Here is a 24,497-nt window from a genome sequence, read left to right as displayed (position 1 = left end):
GTTATTTTATTTTCTTCCTGACTTTTCTGTTATAATAAGGATCATATACAAATAAGTAGTTTGAAATGAAGAAAGGGTTTTCCCCCCATCTACAAACCAAATTAACAGAGTGATTTGGCACTAGTTTTCTTCTTATACTGTCCTGCTTTGTGTGTGCGTTTTTTTATGAGTGATAATTTAAGAAATATCCCTAGAGATGCGAAGCACCATGAAATTCTAATTTAATTACTTTTATGTCTCCCAGAAAGAATCACAGCTGTTATATCACAAAGCAGGAAAAATGACAGCTAAGTAGAGAGAACTTGACTTGAGCTCAGTTTCTTCTTTGATAGAAAGTAAATGCTCTTTAGCTAGAAATAATCAACTCAGGAATATTTCCTTTATTCTTGACTTTGTTGAACATCTCAGTGCAGATGCAAAAAATGAACTGTCTTTGTTATAAAGACTTCATCACTCACCTCATAATCAAGTACTTGCCTCTTTTAGAGCTAGTTTGCAATCAGGTGACAAATACAGTTGCTAATAATAAGGCAGTCTTGAACAAAAGTCTATTGCTTTGGAAGCTCGACTAAGAAGTTTGCATCTTTGCAATGTAATAATAAATTGAAGAATAAAGTACTTACTTTTTTCCAGTAAACATTTAGTACTAAAATAGGAAAAAATCAACAGTAGTGGACATAACTTCATACAGCTACTCAAATGTAGTCACTAGAATCCTCTTAAGATGTGAATATCTGGTTTCATCCTTAAGATTTCTTTATTTCATGAAGTCATCTTTAATTTAGCTTACTCACCTCTAGCCATTTTATTTCTTTATCTTTATAGATAGTTTTACACTAATAATCAGTTTATAGATTTCTTTATGTAAGGACTAATGTTCACATTCATTTATCCTCTTGCTAGTTAAATGGTGAAGTTTTCAACAACATAAAACTTCTTTGGGACATTTTTATGGGCATGTTCAGCAGTATTGCCATATCAGTCTTTTAAAAATATTAGTCTCTAATAAGATCAATCAAATATATTTTGTGACAAACACCATTCTTTCCAAGAATATATCAATACCTCTTTCTGTTGTATATAGAATATAAACTTTATCCTTGATATAAAGGCAGTTCCTCCTGCTTTTATTTCTCATAATTTTTCCTGTTTCACCCAACTCCCTTTTACTAAAAAAACCAAAAACAAAACAAAAAACCAGAAAGTCATGAAAAAGGGCTTAAAAAAATTTTTTTTGAACATACACCAAAGGATAGGCAGGGTGATACTGAGAAGAGGGCTCAGCTTTGGAATTGAGCAGAATTGGGTCAAATTCCTACTCTACCACTTCTAATGTGCATGACTTAATATGTCCAGTCTTTAGTGTCCTGATCAGTAATCTTGAGAGAATCCTCTCTGCCTTAAAGAATTGTCAGAATTAGAAATATTATGCTTGAAGTGTCTAATGCAATGCTTTGTACCTAGTAGGTGCTCAGTAATGAGAGGCAGCTAATACTGGTGTGTCTGTTTGGTATTGTTTCTATTTGGTATTAATCACAGTTTTCTTGGGTGGAGAATGTCATCTGTGCTACGTTATACTATTGTTAGAAATATGCTATCCCTGTTCATAGGAAAGCTGATCTATCCCACCCACGACACCAGGTTTGGGTGTATGTCTTGGTTGATGCTCATTATCAGCAGAAGCTTTAAAAGCCATGTTGTGGTTGTGCTGTGTGTATTTTTCCTTGGTCATTTACTGGAAAAAACTGCTCCTTCAGGCTGGGTCCCAGAAGGAAAACAATGTGGAGCAGAGCTGAGCCAACCAACATAGAAATGTGGCATTAACAGGCATTGCTAGCTACTGGGATTTGCAGTTGTTTGATACCATGACACATTTACCCTAAAATGAATGATACATCACCTTCAGCTAAAATGGATGCTTTCATTCTTTTAACATCTATATGTTAACATCTATATTTTAACATTATTTTAGCATCTGTATTTTAACAATAATTTATCAAGTTTGAGTCTTAAAAAAAACCAATGAAATGATAAAAGATGTTTGGAAAATTAGCATCAAGGAACAAGGGAATACAAATATGCCCATAATAAGGATCAATGTGCTTGGTATAACTGACCTCCAAGCCAATAGGCATTTTAGTAGAGCATGAAAAAAGAATCATATGCTACTTCTTCGGAAGAAACTGTGCACTCCCTAGCCATAAATTAAAGGAATTTCTCATATAAGATGCTCTATAGACAACAGTGAAAGCTATATAAACAATATCCTTGATATTTTTATTAAATAATGAATTTCAACGACTTTAAATTGTAATGTGGTGAAGGTGATATGCAGTACACTAATTCAATGTGGTCTAAGGGTGTAGCTTTCTGGTCATATGGTTTCTATCAAAGTCAGGGTTTAGACTGCTGAAGAAAGTGAATAGATTCTTTTTTTTTAAAGATTTATTATTTATTTATTTATTTATTTATTTATTTATTTATTTATTTATTTATTTATTTGACAGAGAGATAGAGAGAGAGGACAAGTAGGCAGAGAGGCAGGCAGAGAGAGAGGGAGAAGCAGACTCTCTGCTGAGCAGGGAGCCCGACCCGGGGCTTGATCCCAGGACCCTGGGATTACCACCTGAACCGAAGACAGCTGCTCAATGGATTGAGCCACTCATGCACCCTGAATAGATTATTTGAGTCTCCTGTGAACCACTGTCTTTATCACTTGTCTCAGCTTGGTTCTTGGTAAGAAGTGGATGCAGACTTTCTTCATTCAGCAAGTATTTCATATTCACCTGCAACATCCCAGACATCCTGATGATCCAGGCATTGGAGATTCAGTGGCCAGCAAGACTGACAAGGTCCTTGCTCTCATGGAGCTTGCACTCTATTGGGGGAGATAGATAATAGAATAAAAAGTAATTTGAGATTGTTGTAAATTCTGTAATAGATATAGAATTATACAGAGTTTCCATTTTTTTTCTTAAATCGTTACCATGTTTCAAGAAAATTTTCCGTTTTACCTAAGTTGCCATATTTATTGGCATAAAGTTATTCTGAATATCCTTTTACTTTTAAAGATTTTGGGGGGGGGGCACTTGGATGGCTCAGTCAGTTAAGCATCTACCTTCGGCTCAGGTCATGATCCCAGGGTCCCAGGATTGAGCCTTATATCGAGCTCCCTGCTGAGCAAGGAGTCTGCTTCTCCTTCTGCCCCTCCCCACCGCTCATGCTTGCTCATTCTCTCTCTCTCTCTCTGAAATAAATAAATAAATCTTAAAAATAAAATAAATATCAGGGCACCTGGGTGGCTCAGATGGTTCAGCATCTGCCTTCGGCTCAGGTCATGATCCCAGGGTCCTGGGATCGAGCCCCGCATCGGGCTCCTGGCTCAGCAGGGAGCCTGCTTCTCCCTCTCCCTCCCCCCCGTTCATGCACTCTCTCTCTATCTCTGTGTCTCAAATGAATAAATAAAATCTTTAGAAAAATAAAATAAAATAAAATAAATATTTAAAACATTTAAAAAATATGTTTTATTTTTAAGTAATCTCTGTACCCAATGTGGGGCTTGAACTCACAACCCCGAGATCAAGTCACATGCTCTCCCAATTAAGCTAGCCTGGCACCCCTCCTTTTACTTTCTTTTTAATGCTAACAGGACCTATATTAATCGTCCTCCTGATAGTGTAGCATAACAGTAATTTATATTCTCTCTCTCTCGTCTGATGAGCAATTTGCCTTGGAGTTTATCATTTTGTTAATCTTCTCATAGAACCAACTTTTGGCACTGCCAATTTTCTTTATTGCACTTTTTATTTCATTAACTTCTGCTCTTTCCTTTATTGTATCTTTCCTTCTCCTTTAGGAATAATATGCTGTAATTTTTCTAGATGGGAGCTTACAGCATTGATTTTTCAACCTTGCTCTTTTCCCAACATATGCATTTAAAGGTATAAATTATTCTGCATCCCAGAAATTTTGATATATTGAACTTTCAATATTGTTCAGCTCAAATATCTTTTCATTTTCAGCGTGACTTCTCTGACCCCTGGGTTATTCAGAAGTAGGTTGCCCAATGTCCAAACATATCTTCCTTTTTTGTTCTCTAGTTTAATTCTGTTGTGGCAAGAGAACACACTCTGCATTATTTCAGTTCTTTGAAATTTGTTGATAAGTACCTTATGGCCCAGGATATGGTGCGCTGTTGTTGGGTGTAGTGTTCCACATAAGTCAGTTAGATTAACTTGGTTAATCTTATTATTCAGATCTTCCATATCCTCATTGATATTTTTTGTCTGCTTGTTTGATCATCACTGAAAAGTGTTTTAAAATCTCCAGCTATAATCTAAATTTGTCTAATTTTTAGTTCTGTCAATTTTTGCTTTTATATGTTTTGAAGCCATATTAATAGGTATGTTTAGGATTATAAATTTTTCTTTGAATTTACCCTTTGATCATTATGAAATGTCCCTCCTATGTCTTGTAATAACTTTTGCTGTAAAATCAGTTTTGTCTGATATTAATATATAATCACAACAGACTTCTTTGGGTTAATATTTGAGTGATACGTCTTGCATCATTTTATTTTCAACTTAACTGTGTCCTTATATTTAAAGTGTGTCTCTTAAATGTATATAATTGAAATTGCTTCTTCCTTCCTTCCTTCCTTCCTTCCTTCCTTCCTTCCTTCCTTCCTTCCCTGTTGTTCAGTCTAACTTGACAAATCTCTTTTATTTGTAGTGTTTGGGTCACTTATATTTATTGTGATAACTGGTATTTGCAGTTATGTTTACCATCTTGCTATTTATTTTCTATTTGTTTCATTGTTCTTTTATCTTTTAGTCTTCCATTCCCCCCTTATTTTCTATTAATTTAGTATTATATTTTATCCTCTATTAGGCCTATTACTAAAACTTTTTCTATTATTAGTTTAGTAGTTCCCTAGAGATTGCCATCTACATCCTTGACTTTTATTGTCTACCTTAAATTTGTGTCTTACCACCGCCTGAACAAGGAAAGAAACCTAGGGGAGTTTAAATATTCAACAGTTCTTATGTCATTGCATTATCTTTTGGCTTCCATAGTTTGTATTGCTAAGTCAGCTATCAATTTTATTGTTCCTTTATAGGTGATGTATCTTTTTCATTCTGGCTGATTTTAAGATTTTTATGTGTCTTTGGTTTCAGCATTTAGACTGTGATTATTTCATTTTCTCCTAACTTGAAGTTGCTGAGCTTCTTGAATCTGTGGGTTAATGTTTTCAACAGTTTGGGAATATTTTTGGCCATTATGTCTTCAAATATTTCTTGTGTTCTGTATTCTCTCTCTCTTCTTTCTGGAGTTACAATAATACATATGTTAGACAGTTTAACTATGTCCCATATGTCTCATGCTTTGTTGTGTTGTCTCCCTTTTTTTTCTCTCTCTCTCTGCTTCCATTTAGATACTTTGTATTGACCTGTTCATTTCACCACATCTGTCTTTTGTTCTGTGTGGTCTGCTATTAAACCCATACAAAGATTCTTTTTGATTCTTCTTTTTAAGATTCCAACCCCCTAATGAAATTGTTTATCTTTTTATCCCTTTTGTCCATCTTTTTCTTGATTTTTATCATATTTGTAATAATTAGTTTAAACTCCTTGTTTATAAACTCCAACATCTGAATTATCTCTGAGTCAGCTGCTCTTGTCTATTTTTGCTCTTTTGTTTATTGGTCACATTTTTTTGGCTTTTTGCATGTCTCATAGTTATTGTATCCCATTCATTTTGTATTTAAGAATTTTCAAGACTGAAGATGGTTTATTTTCTCTCTCAGAAAGTTCTGATTTTCCTTTGTTAGCCGGATAGGATAAGAAGCTGATTACTTCAAAAAATGCAATTGAGTTGGGGCGCCTGGGTAGGCCAGTTAGTTGAGCATCTGAGTCTTGGTTTTGGCTCAGGTCGTGATCTCAGGGTCCTTAGATTGAGCCCACATGGGGTTCCACACTCAGCGTGGAGTCTGTTTAAGATTCTTTCTCCCTTGGGGTGCCTGGGTGGCTCAGATGGTTAAGCGTCTGCCTTCGACTCAGGTCATGATCTCTGGGTACTGGGCTGGAGCCCCACATCCAGCTCCCATCTGGCTCAGCAGGGAGTCTGCTTCTCCCTCTCCCTCTCCCTCTGCCTCTCCCCCTGCTTGTGTGCTCTCTCTGTCCCTCTCTCTCTCTCAAATGAATAAATAAAATCTTTAAAAAAAAAAAAAAGATTCTTTCTCCCTTACCCTCTGCCCCTCTCCCCCCCTCAAATAAATAAATAAATCTTTATAGCAAAATGCTATTGAGTTGAGTTGGTCTGGGTTTCAGTTTTAGCTGACCCAGTCTATCTTGATTTTGTCTCAGCTTTTGATTAAGAGCCAAGCAGGTCTCTATCTACTTATCCCTAAGTACTGTGGGCAATTTCATATCTGCTCTTTGAAGTTTTGAGTTTAACTCTTTGTTCTTTCACATCATACAGCTCTAAAATTTGGTAATTTTTTTGAGGAGATTGTCATATATTTGTTGCAGGCTCTGCTTGCTAAGTCCTGCCAGACTTGAGGAGATTTCACTTTGCCATCCCAGCCCTAACTTATCTCCCAGCCTCCTATACAACCCACTATTCAACAAATGTCCTGTGGAGAAAACTGGCTACATGTTTGAGGCTCCTCCAGGTTTCATTCCATCATGCCAACCCATGCAACTATCAGGAAATCCACTAGTTTCTCTTTTCCCCGGTAGAGTTTCAGAGAGGAAGTTTCTCTGCCTATGCCAAGCCCAACCCTCATCTTGTGGTCAGAATGAGCAAATGCCCCTATAGAAGACAAAGCAATTCAGCTCATCTTGGAAGGGCACTTCCCTCTCTGAAGCTTTATTTCAATGATGTTTTTAATTGTTGCTTCTGTAGATCTCCAATGTCTATAAAAACATGTTTTCGATTATGTATCCTTTTTCCGCATAGTTGTTATAGCAGAAGTGATGGCTTCTAAATAGACTGCTATATCTACTTCGAAGCTAAAGTTTTCCCCTCAGCATTGAATATTCTTCTAGAACTTAAATGGTTATATAGCTTTCAAACATTTGGAATACATTTTATTCCCTATCACATTTTATAATGTTGGAAATTTAGAGTACTTTTTTCAACTTATAACAAATATCCTTGTAACTGAATTTTTGATTACATATTTGAGCTTTTCCTTAGTATAATTCATAGATGTGTAATTGTGTCAACAGATATGCATAATTTTTTAAAATTTTACAATTTTGACATATATTGGCAAATTTCAACCAAGAAATACTGTACTAATTTATGCTGACAGTGTGTGAGAATTCTTAATTCCTATGAGTGGTATATTAATAATATATGACAGGATTTTATTTCTCTTGTAACATACCTACATGTTATCTTAATCGCCAGGGGAATCCAGAAGATGTTAAGACTTTCTCCTCAATACTGAAGTCATTGTCATGGAGTGCTATGAATACTAGAAAAATATAAATTATTAATTTTATTGGCATTCATATTTTGGTTAAAAACATAAAAATATATATTGTTTATGGGAACATAAAAATAGACGTAAGCCAAACTTTTCATTTTGGTTGGTTTTGGCACATAGGAAGTCCTTAGTCAATTTTTATTGATTAATTTGGGCATGTCTTGCTTTTTGCATTTTTCCTTTAATATCTTTAAGAGAAATTCCATGTTCTTTGGTTTCAGGAGAAATGAAAGAATTTATTTGTTGAAAATATTGCATATCTTGATATGAATTGGTAGAAAAGAAAGTATACAACTTCTTTCTTCTTCTATACTCTTTTTAGTGGGACCTTCTACTTGCGTCTGAACAAACACAAAAACCTTTGAGACTTACATGAGTCTAAGATTTAAAAATCATGTCTTTCCTTTATATGACTAGTTTTAAATATCAGCAGTCTGGGAGCATGTTTTTTCCATCTTAGAATTGGGAAACACCTATACTTCTGGAGAGGTAAAAATGCTTTTTGATCATCAACAGTGATGCACTTGGAAATTTTCTATTCTTCCTCCATCTCCATAATTATTTGAGCCAACTAGTTAAGATTAATACTTACTTGATTTTTGTTTCCATTCAGAGATACTTGTTCTATTTAAAAAATAAGACCCGGGGTGCCTGGGTGGCTCAGTGGGTTAAGCGTCTGACTCTTGGTTTTGACTCATGTCATGATCTCATGGGTAGTGGGATCAAGCGCTGCATCAGGCTCTGTGCTCAGCACAGAGTCTGCTTGAGATTCTCTCCCTCTGCCCCTCTCCCCACTCACACATGCGCACATGCTCTCTCTCTCTCAAATAAATGAATAAATCTTTAAAAAAAAAATTTGACTATCGTGCATTAGAAGTGACTATTGTGCATAAATAAAAATTAAGACCTTTAAAAAGGGCACATGATATCCTTAATATCCAGAAAAATGTACTTTTTCTTTCCTTTTGAAGTTTAACTTATCATTTTAAGTTATGGAAAATTTCAAGCATGTATAAAAGCCAAGAGTATACTGTAATGCACACTGGTATGCCTGCCACCACTTTTGCTCTTCCTCTCTTTTATTTTAACAGTTAATGATTTAAGTGGGAATGCCTTTATCTCGGAATTGTAATGTATTTTTTTCTATATAACCTTTTTTTTTTTGTATCATCAAATGGTCATTCATTCAGTATGTAGTTCTTAAATTTTCCTTAATTTGACTTTTTAAAATAAAGACTTCATTTTTAATGTTTGTCTCAAGCAATTTCTAATGGTCACCAGGGTGTTTATTTTTTTTCTTCGTGATCCCAAATGTAATAATACTGAATATTGTTGCCTGTTAAATGACATATGTGAGGAAATCCTTGGACAGAATCTAAGAAGTATTACCTTGAAAATACAGTGGATGTGCAAACACTGAAGTTTTTTCAAATGTCCAAGTGTTTTTCAAAGGTTGATACTTAGTTTCATGCATATTCAGAAAAGGGTTCTTATTCTCTTTGAGCCAAAATTAGTATGCACAGGCACAATCTCTGTTTTTCTTAATTTCTTAGTGCAATTGGCATTCTTTATTTCATTTCCGCATCACACTTATGAAACTCATTGTCTCAGTGTGTTACCTGGATGGTACCCTCATTGCTTTGTGTATTTTTAAGGCTTTTTAAAAACCACGTGTAAAAACAGGTACAGGGTTCTTATTTTTTAATTACCACTGCTTACACGTGTGTATACACACACACACTCTGTCACATTTCTGGTAGATTGTTGAAAAGAGGATTTTTTTAGAAGACAGAGGCTACTATGATACAGGTAAGCTAAGCAGGGGAATGCAGTGGGGTCGAGGGCAAGGAGAGGCCGTTACTTAAGCATTAAATTCTAATAGCACAGCACACTACATTCTGGGGTGAAGGCCAGTGGAATATTTTTGCTTGCTCAGGCTTTGGAGTTATGCAAACAGAAGCTATTGCACACCCAGAGTTTCACGATTGGGGAAGTAAACTTGTACATTTGTTTTTTTTTAATAGGTTCAAAAAGGCATTTGAATCTGAGCCATCACTACAGTCAGGAATTAATTACGCGGTCCTTCTCCTGGCGGCTGGGCATCAGTTTGAATCTTCCTTTGAGCTCCGGAAAGTTGGTAATTACAGCTTGATATTTTACATGGAAATCAAGAAACTGGACCCAACTTGGTACAAAGAAAAAGAATCATCGACAGATAGACCCTTTGCTTTTTGTTACTATTTCTATAGATTTTCTATTACTGTATCTCCTTGTTTAGTGTTTCATACTATTGTTCAGAATCCTGATATTGGGATGTCATTTGGTTTTTAGTGTATTTTGCCTGTTTCTAAAAACATCCTGGTTAATATTTATTGTTACAGCACAAATTAATATTGAAAACAGGGCTCTGCATTCAGCCCCAACTCCCAAATAAGGTAGTGTTTGGAACATCAGGAACATTTCCTATTTTAGATTTAGAGGAGGAGGTGGAAAGAAGAAGGAGAAGAAGAAGAAGAAGTAGGAGAAGACGGAGAAAAGACCTCTGATATTTTCTATTTCTGATTCTCTTACACACCTTCAAGCACTGTGATTTCAGTGGTATTGGAGGTGAAGCCTCCCAAAGCCCCCCAAGAACAGCAGATCAAGCAGATGGCAGTCTTGGCAGTGACTAGTCTCCTTAGAGACCATCTCTGAATTGTAGCCATTGATAGAATGTGCTTTTGTCCCTTTTATCTGTGGACATTGTCTCATCTGCTCACCCTTCTTTGGAATGTGAAGATTTACCGCATCTTAGTGAATAAATTTTGTGTTGATTTTTTTTTTTTTTTGCTTCTGCCTTTAATAATATTTTTTAAAGTTTTGCATACTGGAAAACTGTCTATGGTAGTGAGATTTTGCTCTCTCTCAGTTTCTAACCATTCTCTTTCAGGGAATCTTTCCAACTCTTGTAGAAGTCATTACTACAGACCTAGAAATATTATGCCATATTTTTCATAGAGAAAAAAAAATTGATCTTAGTGAATCTATAAATTGTAGAAGAACCTTTTCCTTTAAGATTTTTAACTGGAGACTGTTTCTGTTTAATTTTCCTTGAAGAAAAATGAGTCCTAGACTTTTTTTTTTTACATCATTTGGGAAGGGGTTATAAAATAGCCATGTGTAATGTTCTGGGAAATCCTTGACAGCAAAGTTTGAGTATTAAATAATTTTTGAAGGGCGTCTGGGTGGCTCAGTTGTTAAGCATCTGCCTTCAGTTCAGGTCATGATCTCAGGGTCCTGGGATTGAGCCCCACGCCGGGCTCCTGGCTCAGTGGGGAGCCTGCTTCTCCTTCTCCCTCTTCCTCTCCCCCTGCTCATGTTCTCTCTCTCTCTCTGTATCTCTGTGTCTCAAATGACTAAAAATAAATCTAAATAATTTGTGAAAGGGCCCAGACTAAAAGAATGATAAAATACTTGTTGCTGCTGGATTGCACTGGTATTCAATGCACAAAGCTTTATTTGAAATTATTTTTTTCAGTTGGTAAATGAAATCAGAGAAAAATGGCAATTTGTACTCAGGAATTGTGATTATAAAAAAATTTTGTATCTAAGGTTGATTTTCAAACTCTACACTAGCCAAAACTCTTTAAGTACTAGCGATCTAAAAATAATTTGTACTGCTATGTTCTTGAACTTAAGGTGAAGTTTTATTAAGGCCTCCAGATCATTACAGGAATTGACACTGATCTGCATGTGTTGATAGAGCATTAGCATAGTGGCTTGAAAATGTACCTACTCTAAATTCTCACTTTAAGTTAAATATATGTTAAAATGATCAGCACTCTGCTAAGAGAGTAGACCTCATTGCAAAAAAGAAATGATAATTATGTGATGTGATGGAAGTATTAGCTAACACCTGGTGGTAACCATTTTGCAATATGTAAGTGGATCAAAGAAACATGTTTTACACCTTAAACTTACACAATATGTCAGATGTATATTATAATAAAGCTGAGGGAAAAGAAGAATGGTCAGCACTCTGAGGTTTGAGGAACTGATTAATATAACTTTGTAAAGAAAACATACCTTAATTTTTTTTCCAAGAAGAACTCATTCATAATATATGTTAAGCAAGCAATTGGAAACATATGAAGTTGAATTTTAAATATTGGAAAGTGCAAAACATAAACAGACAGATAGACCCTTTTTTATTTTATTTTATTTTATTTATTTATTTTTTTGACAGAGAGAGAGACAGCAAGAGAGGGAACACAAGCAGGGGGAGTGGGAGAGGGAGAAGCGGGCTTCCCGCGGAACAGGGAGCCCGATGAGGGGCTCGATCCCAAGACCCCAGGATAATGACCCTAGCCGAAGGCAGACGCTTAACGACTGAGCCACCCAGGCACCCCTAAAACATACACAGACTTAAAATGTGACTTGACAATGAATTTTTAATTCAAATTTTAGGTTTCTAAAATACCGTGACATACACTCCAAATTGTATGTCCTTTATAACTAAAATGCAATTAAAACTCACTACTTTAGATTCTACTCAATAATAAATTATACTTATCATCATAGGCTGACCTAAAGTTAATTTTTTTATGGTAAAATAGAATTAAAAGGATTTTCGAGGAAAAACAGATTAAATAAATTGTCTAATATAATATTAATAGTATGTAATAAAAATAAGATTAATAAATAACACATTTTGCATATTTTAAAGATATACTTTTAAAAAGCATTTTTTAAATGCTCTAATCAAATTTCTCAGTAATTTATATCTTCTTCTATTCATTCTCTTGGTCCCCTGCAAATGTACAAATTAGCCTGAATTACTGAGCTCCCTTTAGTAATCAGAGTTTTTTTTTTTTTTTTTTAAATAAAATCCCTTCTTCAGGTGCATTTGAAATTTTGATGTATTTATAAAAGGTAAGCAATTAAAAATTAAGATACCAAAACATAACCATAAACATATCATCTTAAGTTTAAGATCTCTAAGGTAAGACCCGATTCTTAATTCTTCTCACCTACTGTCCAAAGGCTCTCAATTCTAGTTGTGTGTGTGTCTGAGGTTAAGACTAACTGTTTCATGATCTGTGTTTCACTTTCCCAGTTTTTGAATAAGCATTGATATTTAGACTATTTAGAACTAGGATTTGAAAACACAGAACCACATCTTACATGTTCTTCCTATTTTCAGCTTCACAAGACTTAAAATTAATATTCAGATGTTAGCCAAATAAAAGATGATTTTCCCATCTTCTGCGGACTTTTTCAACTATGAGACATTTTATGGGAGAGAGTCAGAATTATAGGTTTGGGTCCCCAACAATAATGATGATGTAATAAAAGAACATTATGCTTGGAATTGAGACAAACCACTATTTGAATCTCATTTTCAGGGAGCAATAAAAATGAAATCTGTATTACTGAATATGAAAGTCCATGATTCTATAAAGATAATTCTAAAAAGGAAATCAAAACAAAAACAAAATCCATCACCAACCACAGAACAGCTCATTTGTTCTGTATGGAGGTGACCAATTTCTCAGATACTTGGAAATTATAGGGAAGAAATTAGGTACCTTCCCTTCTTTTTTAAGAGATATTATAGCTCATCTAGTTGATGAGATAGAAGCTCTTCTTAATGTATTATTCTGAAAGAAAATGTACTCTTCAAAAGAATTCTAGTTAACGAAGTAGAGAGAATGGTAAGAATGACAATGATAGTGATGTTGAAATAATGATTTTGGCAAGGATCATCAATTAAAAGTTAAATCATTAAATGAAAATGTTTATTTTTTTAAATTTCATTCAACCATATTTACCTGATACCAAAGCTCCCTCACAGATTGATTGTTAGTCACAAAGGACAAATATGCCTATACAGTCCATTCTATGTATGCCCTCCAGCGATTTGGCTCTCAGTGATCCAACCAGCAACCCTAATAGTGAGTTGGCCCAATGGTGCCTCTTCATGCGATGAGCATGGAGCAAGCAGCATCTCCTGTAAAACAGTCTCGCCAAAAATGTTTAGCCCAAATTTTAAGATCTTATGTCCAGCTAATAGGAATCACGGTGACTATAAAAATAAGTCAAACAACATGAACACGTGACCCATTCATGCCAAGGTCAAAGCTAAATGTCACCCTCATAATATGAACTTCTGGCATACAAGAATAAACCTGAAATTTTATTTTAAAATTTATTGTAATTTTATAATTACACATTTTCATAGTCCCTGTTTAAATGTTTGACATGATTTGCTGCTAGATCAATCCTTGGTTCATTGTTCTGCAAGCATGACACAATAAAAAGAGCTCCTTTTCAAATGAAGTTAGTAGAAACACCCATTTTTAGTATCTCATTTTCCCTCTGCACTTTCTTCTTTCCTTTGTATCCGTTGAATTTGTTATTATACTCAGATAGGAGATCATGGACGTTGTTGCATACCTGGGTGTAATTTTTTTCATCTTATGAAATTATCAGGGAGCAAAGCCATTCTCTTTCTAACTTATGACAAAATGTGAAGGGCTCCCAAATGGGGACTTTTTCTTGAAATACTCAGGGCTGAAGTGTTATGTCATAAAAAGTAGCATAAAGTTTTTAAAGATTATTTTGTTTTGTTGAAGTATAATTTTCCCCCAAAATTCATAATTCTCAGGAAATATAAAATAGAATACTTGGAAAAGATTTTTAGGGGCACCTGGGTGGCTCAGTCAGTTGAGTGTCTGACTCTTGATTTCGGCTCAGGTAGTGATCTCAGGATTGTGAGATCGAGCCCCGTGTTGAGCTCCACACTTAGCTGGGAGTCTGCTTGGGATTCTCTCTCTCTCTCTAAAAAATAAATAACATAAATCTTTTTTAAAAAATTTTCCTTAACTCCATTAATATGGAAAACAATAAGAGGATATGTCTAGTTCAAAGTGCATTTTAGAAGCTAGGGTATACATAGATAATTTAACAAAGAAATGTTAGGATGACAATTCTGAGTTTGATTGAAAAAAAAAAACTATTTCAGTCCCATTAGGTCATAAATCTTAGGGATTATCTGTTTTACTAGACAGAAATTATTTGCATCTCTACTACAAAAACATGCAAGTTAACAAGTAAACTTCTCTAAGTCTGAGATCTTTAATGAATAGTAAACAGTGAGATGAACTTGCTACACTTTCCCTAGACTGTCCTCAAGTGTGGCCTGATGCCCTTGTGAGATACTGAGATGACATGTCCCACCTTTTTACCTTGTTCTCAAATCTCAGATAATTTTCCTGATACTTTACTGTTGTGAATGCTAGTGGCACTTAACAATTCTACAAGGATATATTCTCTTTAAGCAAACAAAGGATTACAAATGCAAAAATAACACCAGGCAGAGTAGAGACAAAAATTTATAATGAAATGAAAAACACCAGGAAGAATCAAAACAATGTGGGAAGAAGAAGTTGGAGGATTTAAATTACCTGACTTTCAAGTCTTGTTACAAAGCAACAGTAATCTAGACAGTGCTGTCTGTCAGTTCCCTTATTTCTTTAACTTTATAAGTATATAATTGTTTTTGCATATAAAATTATCATTAATTATTGTAGCATTTTACTCTTGCAGAATATATATACTGTATACTTTTATACTGCAACTGATAGTGTAGCATATTTCCCTTTCAAGTAACTAAAGAACCATGATATTATAAGGGAAGCAAGGTGGTTACGTAACAAAATATTATCACCTTTCGATTTATGCACATGCAGTGCAAGCATACATTAAAATTCTGGAATGATACGCATCAAAGTGACAGTGGCAGTTATCTTTGGGTCTTCAAATTAAAGGGACTTTTTTTTCCCCACAATGAATGTAAGCCCCTTTTATAATTGAAACTTAAAGCTATTGGAATCTGAAAGGAGGAATGAAAACTCAATTTTTTTTTTTTTAAGATTTTATTTATTTATTTGAGACAGAGAGAATGAGAGAGATAGAGCACATGAGAGGGGGGAGGGTCAGAGGGAGAAGCAGGCTCCCCGCCGAGCAGGGAGCCCGATGCAGGACTCGATCCAGGGACTCCAGGATCATGACCTGAGCCGAAAGCAGTCGCTTAACCAACTGAGCCACCCAGGCGCCCTCAATTTTGTTTTTAATAAAAAGTCTGCTCTGCCTGGGTGCTGTGTGTTTGTAACACTGTACTTGCTGATGATCTTCCAGGAGTGAAGCTGAGTAGCCTCCTTGGTAAAAAGGGAAACTTAGAAAAACTCCAGAGCTACTGGGAAGTTGGATTTTTTCTGGGCGCCAGTGTCCTGGCCAATGACCACATGAGAGTCATCCAAGCATCTGAAAAGCTTTTTAAACTGAAGACACCGGCATGGTAATAGTAAAGTCTTTTGTGTTTGAACAAGTACTTTTAATAAACAACTCTTATCACTTATTTCCAAATTGTTGTATTTGTTGAACTGACGATTCGATGATTTTATTTGCTTATAGAATAAAATGCAGAATTTAGAGAAAAAACTGATATTCATAAATAAAATGTGTTGAATATAGGTTTTGATGACTTTGGAGGCAAGGTGATGTCTGCTTGCCTTTGGCTTAGCCTTTTCATGACGCTGAGCAACCCGCTAGCCCAAGTTGGCCAGTGGTACCCACAGGAAGCCAGATCTGACACCTGCACATCAAATTGGTAGATTCACAGATTTCCATGTCAGCCTCCCATGTTTCTGCCCCAAACATACACCCTTTGTTCTCTTTATGATCCAGTCTCAGTTTGGGGATTCTCGTGCTTGATTTTCACTTCTTTATGCTTATGGCTTATTCATACCTTTGAATGTTTCTTGTATGTGTGCATTTTTCTAATTTCAAATTGTTCTTGGAGTCCCCCCAAGTCTCATCTTTATGCATGTGGTAATTGAAGAGATGAAAGCATTTAGGACTATTTTGGAAAACAATGCTGATTTTATTATGCATCACAGGTAATGATTACTAGCTGTAAAGGCTTTAAAAGATTTACCATGATACCAAGAAAGGCTCAGATTGGCTCAGACCCTGGGCCACTGACTTGTTTTCATCAGAGGAACCACTTGAGGAGATGCTTCCCACGGTAAATCCCCATGGCTCCCCAAAGGCTTTCATCACATTCAGGTCTTCTCATTACCAAACCCACCCCAGTGTCACACCCATAGTGATCTTTCTAAAATTTCTAAAATTCATGGCCGACCCTTCCCCGCCACCGAAATCCTTACATGGGTGGAGTTTAATGGCTCTTCACAGCATAGGGGATAAAGTCCACCTGCTTGGCTTGGTGAACAATGTTTGTCTTTAGGCACTCCAGCCTCGGATCATGTCACACACCCCCAGTTCCGTGGCTCTCTAGTCACACGGAACGGGCCAGCAACGCTCGTGTCTCGGCACACGCTGCCCAGGCCTCTTCTGGCACGCTTCTTCACCTGGGGACACTCCTAAATCACGTCTGCCCACAAACCAGACCCCGACCTAAAACCCTTCCCTGCATCCAGATAGACGCGCGTGTGTGATTAGTTCATCTCATGAAACCTGCTTTCGTGTTTCTGTCATTTTTAAATCATATTCCTACTCAGAGTGACTGACTTTCATTAGTCACACCTCTGCGTAGTTGTAGCCCCATTGAGACGTAGGTCGCTGTGATTTGTAGCTTTTACATTTCTGTCTCATCAGCGCTGTGTGCTACATAGGGACAAAGCTGTGCTCTCAGTGGGATGTCTACGGTAGGTGTTCGGCAAGGAATGAAATAAATGAACCAATCAATGCACGTGTTACAGGCAGCCTAATATGTCATTTCTTTACAATGATCATTGTGACGGGACAGAAGGGGACTGAAGCACAGGTCCAAAGAGTTCTGGTTTGGGGTGTCCCAGCTTCTGTTGACAACAGAGAAAAACATTATTTTATGCAATAGTAATGACAACTGCAAAACCATGCCTTAAGTTTCCATTCACTTACTGTTAATTTCCATGTTTATAGTTCACAAGTGCTTGCCTACCCATTATCTCGTATAATTATCTTGCTTCTCATTTTTTCCTAGCTTTTTCCTTTGAGGCACCATCTGTCTTCTTAGGTTGGAGGATATTTGTATAATATATAAGCTAAGTTGCTTCGAAGCAAAATAATAATCTCTTATGAAGGGTCTATTTAGAAAAGCTTTCTCAAGGAAGCATATTTTAAAACAAGTGCATTAACCACTCCCTTGAAGAAGATAGGCATTATTTTAAAAGGCATGTTGGCAGAAGATGTATCATCCAGTTTGAGCAATTTAAGCTCTCTATGCCTCAGTTGACTCATCTTTAAAATGGGGATAAAACAGCCTAATTTATTGGGGTGCCTGGGTGGCGCAGTTTCAGTTAAGCAGCCGACTCTTGGTTTCAGCTCAAGTTGTGATCTCAGGGTCCTGAGATCGAGCCCGACATCCAGCTCTGCACTCAGCGTGCAGTCTGCATGAGGTTCTGTCTCCCTCTCCCTCTGCCCCTCCCACTCATGCTCTCTCTCTCTCTCCCTCTCCCTCCCTCTCTCTCAAATAAATAAATCTTTTTTAAAAAAGCCCACTTTATTGAATTTCTGTAAGATTGGAATGAGATAATGTGTACATGACATGTAACAAATAATGAATAATGTTTGGTGAATCTGAATACATAAATATTAATGTGATATTTAAACTTGCCCGTTATGTGTTTTCTGTCTTTTCATTTTTAGGTACCTCAAGTCAATTGTAGAGACAATTTTGATATATAAGCATTTTGTGAAACTGACTACCGAGCAGCCTGTGGCCAAACAGGAGCTCGTGGACTTCTGGATGGATTTCCTGGTTGAGGCCACAAAGACCGATGTTACCGTAGTTAGGTTTCCAGTGAGTACTCTTAATTTAGCTTAACTTTAGGTGCACTTCTAGTTTGTTTCTTTTATTTAAAGAACATTTTTGCACCATGATTCTAACAGGACTAGTGTTACTTTTTAAAAATAGCTTCTCAAAATCAGGGAAGTGGGATACATTTTTATGTTTTTGCCGTGGCATTTGGTGATTTCTTTCAATAAGTTGTAAAGTGTGCTTTCCAAGAAAAGATTGTCTCTTGCTTAGCCTCAGTTAGTCAACACATCGCTTAAAACCAGACATAAGGTTGCTGTTAATTCCTACTACAGTTTGGCTAACATTGACATCAATGTTGGCACCATTATTGTGGTGAAAAGTGTTGTTATGCACCTGGATTGTTATTCGATCTCCACTGCTCATTACCCATATGGGTCAGAGTTAGATGGAGTGTCCCCAGTTCCCAGTCACTTTTTACCGTGTCTTAGATCATGAGAAATGATGACTCACAGGTTCCGGTTTGCAGCTCATGTTGGCTAGATATAGATATAGATATATGTATAGTATACACACACACCCTTTTAAAAATAAATTGCTCATCTTCTCAGCTGGTGCCTTTCCCACCCTGATCGTTTTCAGAATACCGCCCAAAGCAGTACATGCTTTAGCATCCAATTCAAGAACCACTGACAAGTCACTGTGTGTGCTCCTCTCTTCCCACGTCCAAGTGATGCCATAAATCTCCCTGTGTGAGCTCTCTAGTCCAATCCTCCATACTCAGGTGGTGGCAACTCTCAATTCTTTTTGTAAGATCTTGTTCCCTAATTCCTGTTTATAGGATCATCTGTTTCATTTAATTAAATCCATTGCTGGCATTAACAGGCTTTCTTTACTCTTCCTTCCCCATGAAGCCTTCAGCTCAGCAGGATCTTCGGCTGAGAAGCCTTTCAAACTAAAAACACTTCGTTTTCTAGCCTAGATAATGTGTAGCCTAGGAAAATGCTTGTCTCAGAGTGAGCTGGCAGCGTGCCCGCGGCTGGGTCTCCGATGGTAGCAAATGCTGTGAGAGAAGACAGCACAGAACTGTCTGTATTGAGTTGACTGTTGACTTGATCGAGTAGAAAATTGGCGATGAAAGGAAACCACTCCTCCTAGCTATTCTGAGCTAATTTGAATTAGGCTAATATGAATTTGTCTGTCATACTGTGAATGTCAAAAAATAAAACCAGCAGATAAAAGGGAGAAGTTAGGAGAATATAGGTATATAGTCCAGGTGTGAGAGGCTTTCTTAAGCAAGAAAGGGACCTGTAAGCCCTAAAGGTAAATATTGACCAATTTGATTCATTAAAAATCCTAACTTTTGTTCAATAAAGAACATCATAAACATGGCAAATGCTAGACAGGGAGAAAATAATGTAGTACTAATACAGCAAAGTTATCAATTTGCCTAATAGGCAAAGAGAAAAAAAAAACCATTATTGATAAGCAAAAGAAAAAGAAAATGGGCAAATCATATGAAAAGATAGTTAACCTCACTGGGTAGGCAAAAAAATGCAAATTAAAATGAGACACTACTGTACCTATGCCCATTTAGCACATGTGCGCTTACATCGGTAGGATCAGCTCCCGGAAGTGGAATTGATTGATATTGCCATGTTGCCTCCATAGGGATTGTATCAATTGACATCCTCGCTGGCAACATACGAGACTGACTGCTAGCCTAAAGTCTCTCCCAAAAAGTATGTTTATCATATTTGTACTTTTGCTAAACTTACAGATGAAAGAATGGTACATTGGGATCGTTTTAATCAGTATTTCTCTTATTATGTGTGGGATGGTGCATATGATTAAGCTTGTGTTTAAAAGACTACTTGGTGATTTATTTATTTATTTATTTATTTTAAGATTTTATTTATTTATTTGAGAGAGAGAGAATGAGAGACAGAGAGCATGAGAGGGAGGAGGGTCAGAGGGAGAAGCAGACTCCCTGCCAAGCAGGGAGCCCGATGCGGGACTCGATCCAGGGACTCCAGGATCATGACCTGAGCCGAAGGCAGTCGCTTAACCAACTGAGCCACCCAGGTGCCCCAAGACTACTTGGTGATTTAAAAAACAAAAAGAATTTGTTGCCAGCATTTAAAAATAAGGAGAGTTAGGTCATCAGTGCTGGCTATAAATGGTATTGGTATTGCTATAAATAACTATAAAATCTGAACAAATATATAAAATACTGTTTGTAGACATTCCGTAGCAATTATCACAGGGTTGTGATCCTTGAGCAGGGAGGTACTTGAGGTGAGTCCCACCTTCACCTGCTTTTTTTTCCTTAAGGCCTTTTCCTGGCTGCAGCACCAGGAAGTGGAGCCCTAGCAAGGTGTGGCATTCTCTTTGGGCAGAGCAGGCAGGGACTCTAAGAGTGTTTGGGACACTAAGACAGCTGCAATATGAGGAGCAGGGTGCTGGAGAAGGGGGAGTCTTGAAGAATGCATCCCAGAATTCTGCCTGGGTATTTCCCTTGAGTCCTAGAGCAACTCCTAGATAGTGTGAACAAGGGGAAAGCACAAGGTAAATAAACACACCTACTGGTCCCAGTATTTGACTACAGTGGGGTTTAGATGAAACCTATATGGCTTAAATAAACCTTATCAAGGTAAATCCCCTTGCTATTTAGAAGATCAGGACCAGGAGTGGTAGAGAGCATTCTTTAGAAAGTTGAGAGCTGAGCAGATATCCCAGAGCTTAAACAATGCAGGGATAAAATGTTGGACTTTGGGTCTAACCAGAATGATGAGACCTTGGTGAATACCCCAAGCATTTAGAGGAGACATAGAAAGCCCATGCCCTAGGAGTAAAGGCAAAACTAAAAGACCCACCCTAACAAAACTGTAATAAAACTAAGCCTTGATAGGATCAAGATGATGCACTAAAAATTTGACTGCTAGCAAGGGGGCGGGGTTGGGGAAACCTCTGGAAAGACATGGTTCAGAGCCTCTGCATTGTGTCAGACACAGTCAAAGATTATTAGACATTCTAAGAAGCAGAAAAAAAAGTGACAAATAACGAAGAGCTTAAAGAGCCAATAGAGGCAGGCCCAGAAGTGATTCACATATTGAAGTTACTGGATAAGAACTTCAAATAACTATAATTGCTATGTTAAAAAAGATAGAGGAAAAGATAGACAAAATAGATGAAAAGGTAGAATATTTCAACTGAAAAATAAAGTTTATAAAGTCAAGTGAAAAATAAGAGTTCACTTAAAAAATCTAGATCAGCTATTGAAAAATTAAAGGGACTGGCAATTGGACTGCCTTTTCCAAAAGCAACAACCTACTAAGGCGACTATCTGCTGCCATTCTGGACATTGAGTACAGTCCCATCCTTCCTGCTTCCCTCATCTGCCTTTCTCACTGGGCCTGCTCCCTACAACCATTGGAATTTGCTCCCCATGTTCCACCGCATAGAGAAAAGCAGGTTTCTAGTACCTGTGATGCCATGTCAGTCGCTAACTCGTGGCATCCTCAGAATAGCATCTTTAGCTCACACTTAACAAAGGCCACAGTAGGTCTTGATTGGGGTGATAACATTATCCTTCTTTTAAAGTAGATCTGACTAAAACCAAGATGACTTATATTAGAAAATATTTTATTTGATTGCTTCTATTTATTTCACTACCGTATCCATTCTCATTCCTCTAAGAAATAACAGTGACCCTGGGTAAAAGAAAACAGACAAAAGTTTCTTTGCAAAATGATTCGAATAGTCCCCTCATTTATTATTATTATTATTTGGGTTTAGTTCAGTTGATTCTTTTTTCTCACCTCTCATCTCTGTGTATTTTCTTTCCTTCCTACATTGAAAAGTTAGGAGACCATCAACCCCTCACCCCAGGACAGGTGAGAGGAAGTGGAGTGTGATGCTTTTTCAGACTCTTGTAGGAGCTGAGACATGTAACTGTATTTAATTTCTACCCTGTATGGTTTATAGGTCTTACTGCCTTCCTTCCCACTTCATATACAAGACGTTAGCCGTTCATTTTTTAGCAGTCAATTTTAATGTTAACCAGTATAAAAGTTTAGGAACTAAAAGCAAGAATGTTTATACTTTCAAGTGAGTTGTATCTAGCTGGTTTTGTCAAATTGCCTCCTCTTCCTTCCCTTCTCTCAGTCTTTCTGTGACCTCTGTCATGCATGCTACGAATTCCTCCCATTTTGTCATTTCAAGGGCAGATCAAAGGGCTCGACAAAGGTTAGACAATGATAATTACAACCAATTTTGATTTCCCATCTCGACATAGGAAAACATAGGTCTGATTTTATCTGTTAGAAATATTTGAGACAACAATAAAGACATAATTTAAGAAGAGAGGAGATAACCTGGTGCTGTGCTTTTCTAATGTTAAGTTCTGTGCCCACATCATTAGGGAACAAGGTATATTCTCATTTGTCGGTACAGTGACTTGGATGCTATTTTGGAAAACCCGCCTTTTATTCCCTATTATTCATTTTCATTTCACCAACCCTGGGATACTCAGATTTGAAAGCACCAATTCTGCTAAGTTTTGATTGAAAATTTATTTCCATTATTAATCAGCACCACTTCACTCTCTGTTGATTGGAATTTGGACCTTGATTCACCTGGTATGTTCCTAAATCAGAATATGTTCCCCAGTGGGCTCTTACTGTGCTTTATTTGTGGTCTGTTCTATCTTATTTTCAAAACTGGAGCCTGACCGAGAATTAAGCCCTTATGTTTTTTATAATCAAAAGTAAAGAAAATTTTGTTTTCTTAATCCCCTTTCACCATAGTTCTCTGTACCCTAATTTAAATAAATTTTACTCTGTGATAAATATAGCATAAAATCAGTACACTAGGTTTGTAGCGGATGGCCAAGAGTCAGATGGCTAATCCACTTGCCTTCTTACTCAGATGGTACGTTAGATTACAGTGTATCGTGGGTCCATAGTCCCTTGCTGATGGAGTCTTCTGAAGAGTTTTCCTCCACTTTTATTTGGTCAACTTGCTTAATACAAGATTCTTTCTAAAAGCCAATTTTCTCGAGTTTTAAGCAGTAGGGTAGAAAGAACTATTCTAGGTTCTCTGATAGTTTAGTATTTCCTTTCCTTAAGACTGCAGAGGAAATTTGAGCTAGGTGGGTGCTTTTAAATTAAATCTGTGTAAAAAGATAATAGTTGCATCACCTTTAAAATCAGTGCATGTGTGGTATCCTAATGTTATTTGCGCCTAGTATCAGATATTAGTAATACTATACTACATACTTTGAGAGAGATTCTCAACTCACTTATTATATACACCTCCTACATCTCCAAAACAGGAGTAAGTTTTATTTCCCTCTTTATCTCTCACAAGGCTAAATATATCATTATTGGAGATCCCAGTTTTATCTTGAAGGAGTACAGAAACATTTTTATTATTTCATACAGCTATGTCCATTCCTTTGGCTCATATATAAAAGTCTTTCAGTAATAACCAAAATCATTTCTCAATCCATTTACATAGGTATGAAAACCGTATTACCACATCTTGATGATAAAGTATGGCAGGAGAGAACCGAAAATAGTATGTGATGCTCTATATGTGGAATCTTTTCTATGTACAGAATTATTTGCTTTACCACATTTCTGCCCTTTTTTTTGGACACATTTATATTTAATGAAATAGATTTTGCACTTACAGCAAGATAAAATAAGAGACCTTAAAAATATATCATTAGAGTAGATTCCCTGGGGATAGTCAAACCAATATATGGACTTCAAAAAATTATTTCTAATTTCTTTAGCAAAAAAGGTGACATATTATTGGAACTTAAATAATTGTATAATACCATAAAATGCTAAAGAACTCATAGGGAAGGCAACAATCAGGAGTTAAAATGGTTTTCCTGCAGCTGTGGACCCAGAGCCTCATCTGATAATCTCCCACATCATTTCAGTGTTGTTCTAACAGCTCTAAATGGCTTAAATCTGCAGTCACTAATATTCGTTTCTTTGCCTTATGTTTTCAAGGTATTAATATTAGAACCAACCAAAATCTATCAACCTTCATATTTGTCTATCAACAATGAAGTTGAAGAAAAGACGATATCTATTTGGCATGTGCTTCCTGATGACAAGGTAAATTGTGTAATTATTAAGACAAGAGCATTAATAGTGAAGGACTTTACTTCCAGCATTTATATAT

General features: G+C 36.5%; 1 protein-coding gene across 2 annotated transcripts in view; it reads left to right on the top strand.

Annotated features, from left to right (window-relative positions):
- The window catches only part of MAP3K5 (mitogen-activated protein kinase kinase kinase 5), a 194,524-nt gene that overhangs the window by 88,944 nt on the left and 81,083 nt on the right, over nucleotides 1-24,497 (top strand). For both annotated transcript variants that reach the window (XM_045865609.2, XM_064598140.1), the window contains 4 exons: nucleotides 9,520-9,632; nucleotides 15,674-15,833; nucleotides 18,188-18,341; nucleotides 24,323-24,430. In XM_045865609.2, coding sequence (XP_045721565.1) covers nucleotides 9,520-9,632; nucleotides 15,674-15,833; nucleotides 18,188-18,341; nucleotides 24,323-24,430 — 535 coding nt within the window. The remainder of the gene's footprint in view (nucleotides 1-9,519; nucleotides 9,633-15,673; nucleotides 15,834-18,187; nucleotides 18,342-24,322; nucleotides 24,431-24,497) is intronic.

The sequence above is a fragment of the Mirounga angustirostris genome, unplaced genomic scaffold, assembly GCF_029215605.1.
Source record: "Mirounga angustirostris isolate CCGP_5_RB_7025 unplaced genomic scaffold, mMirAng1.0.hap1 SCAF_8, whole genome shotgun sequence".
Classification (NCBI taxonomy): Eukaryota; Metazoa; Chordata; class Mammalia; order Carnivora; family Phocidae; genus Mirounga; species Mirounga angustirostris.
This window is presented reverse-complemented; position numbering and strand designations above follow the sequence as displayed.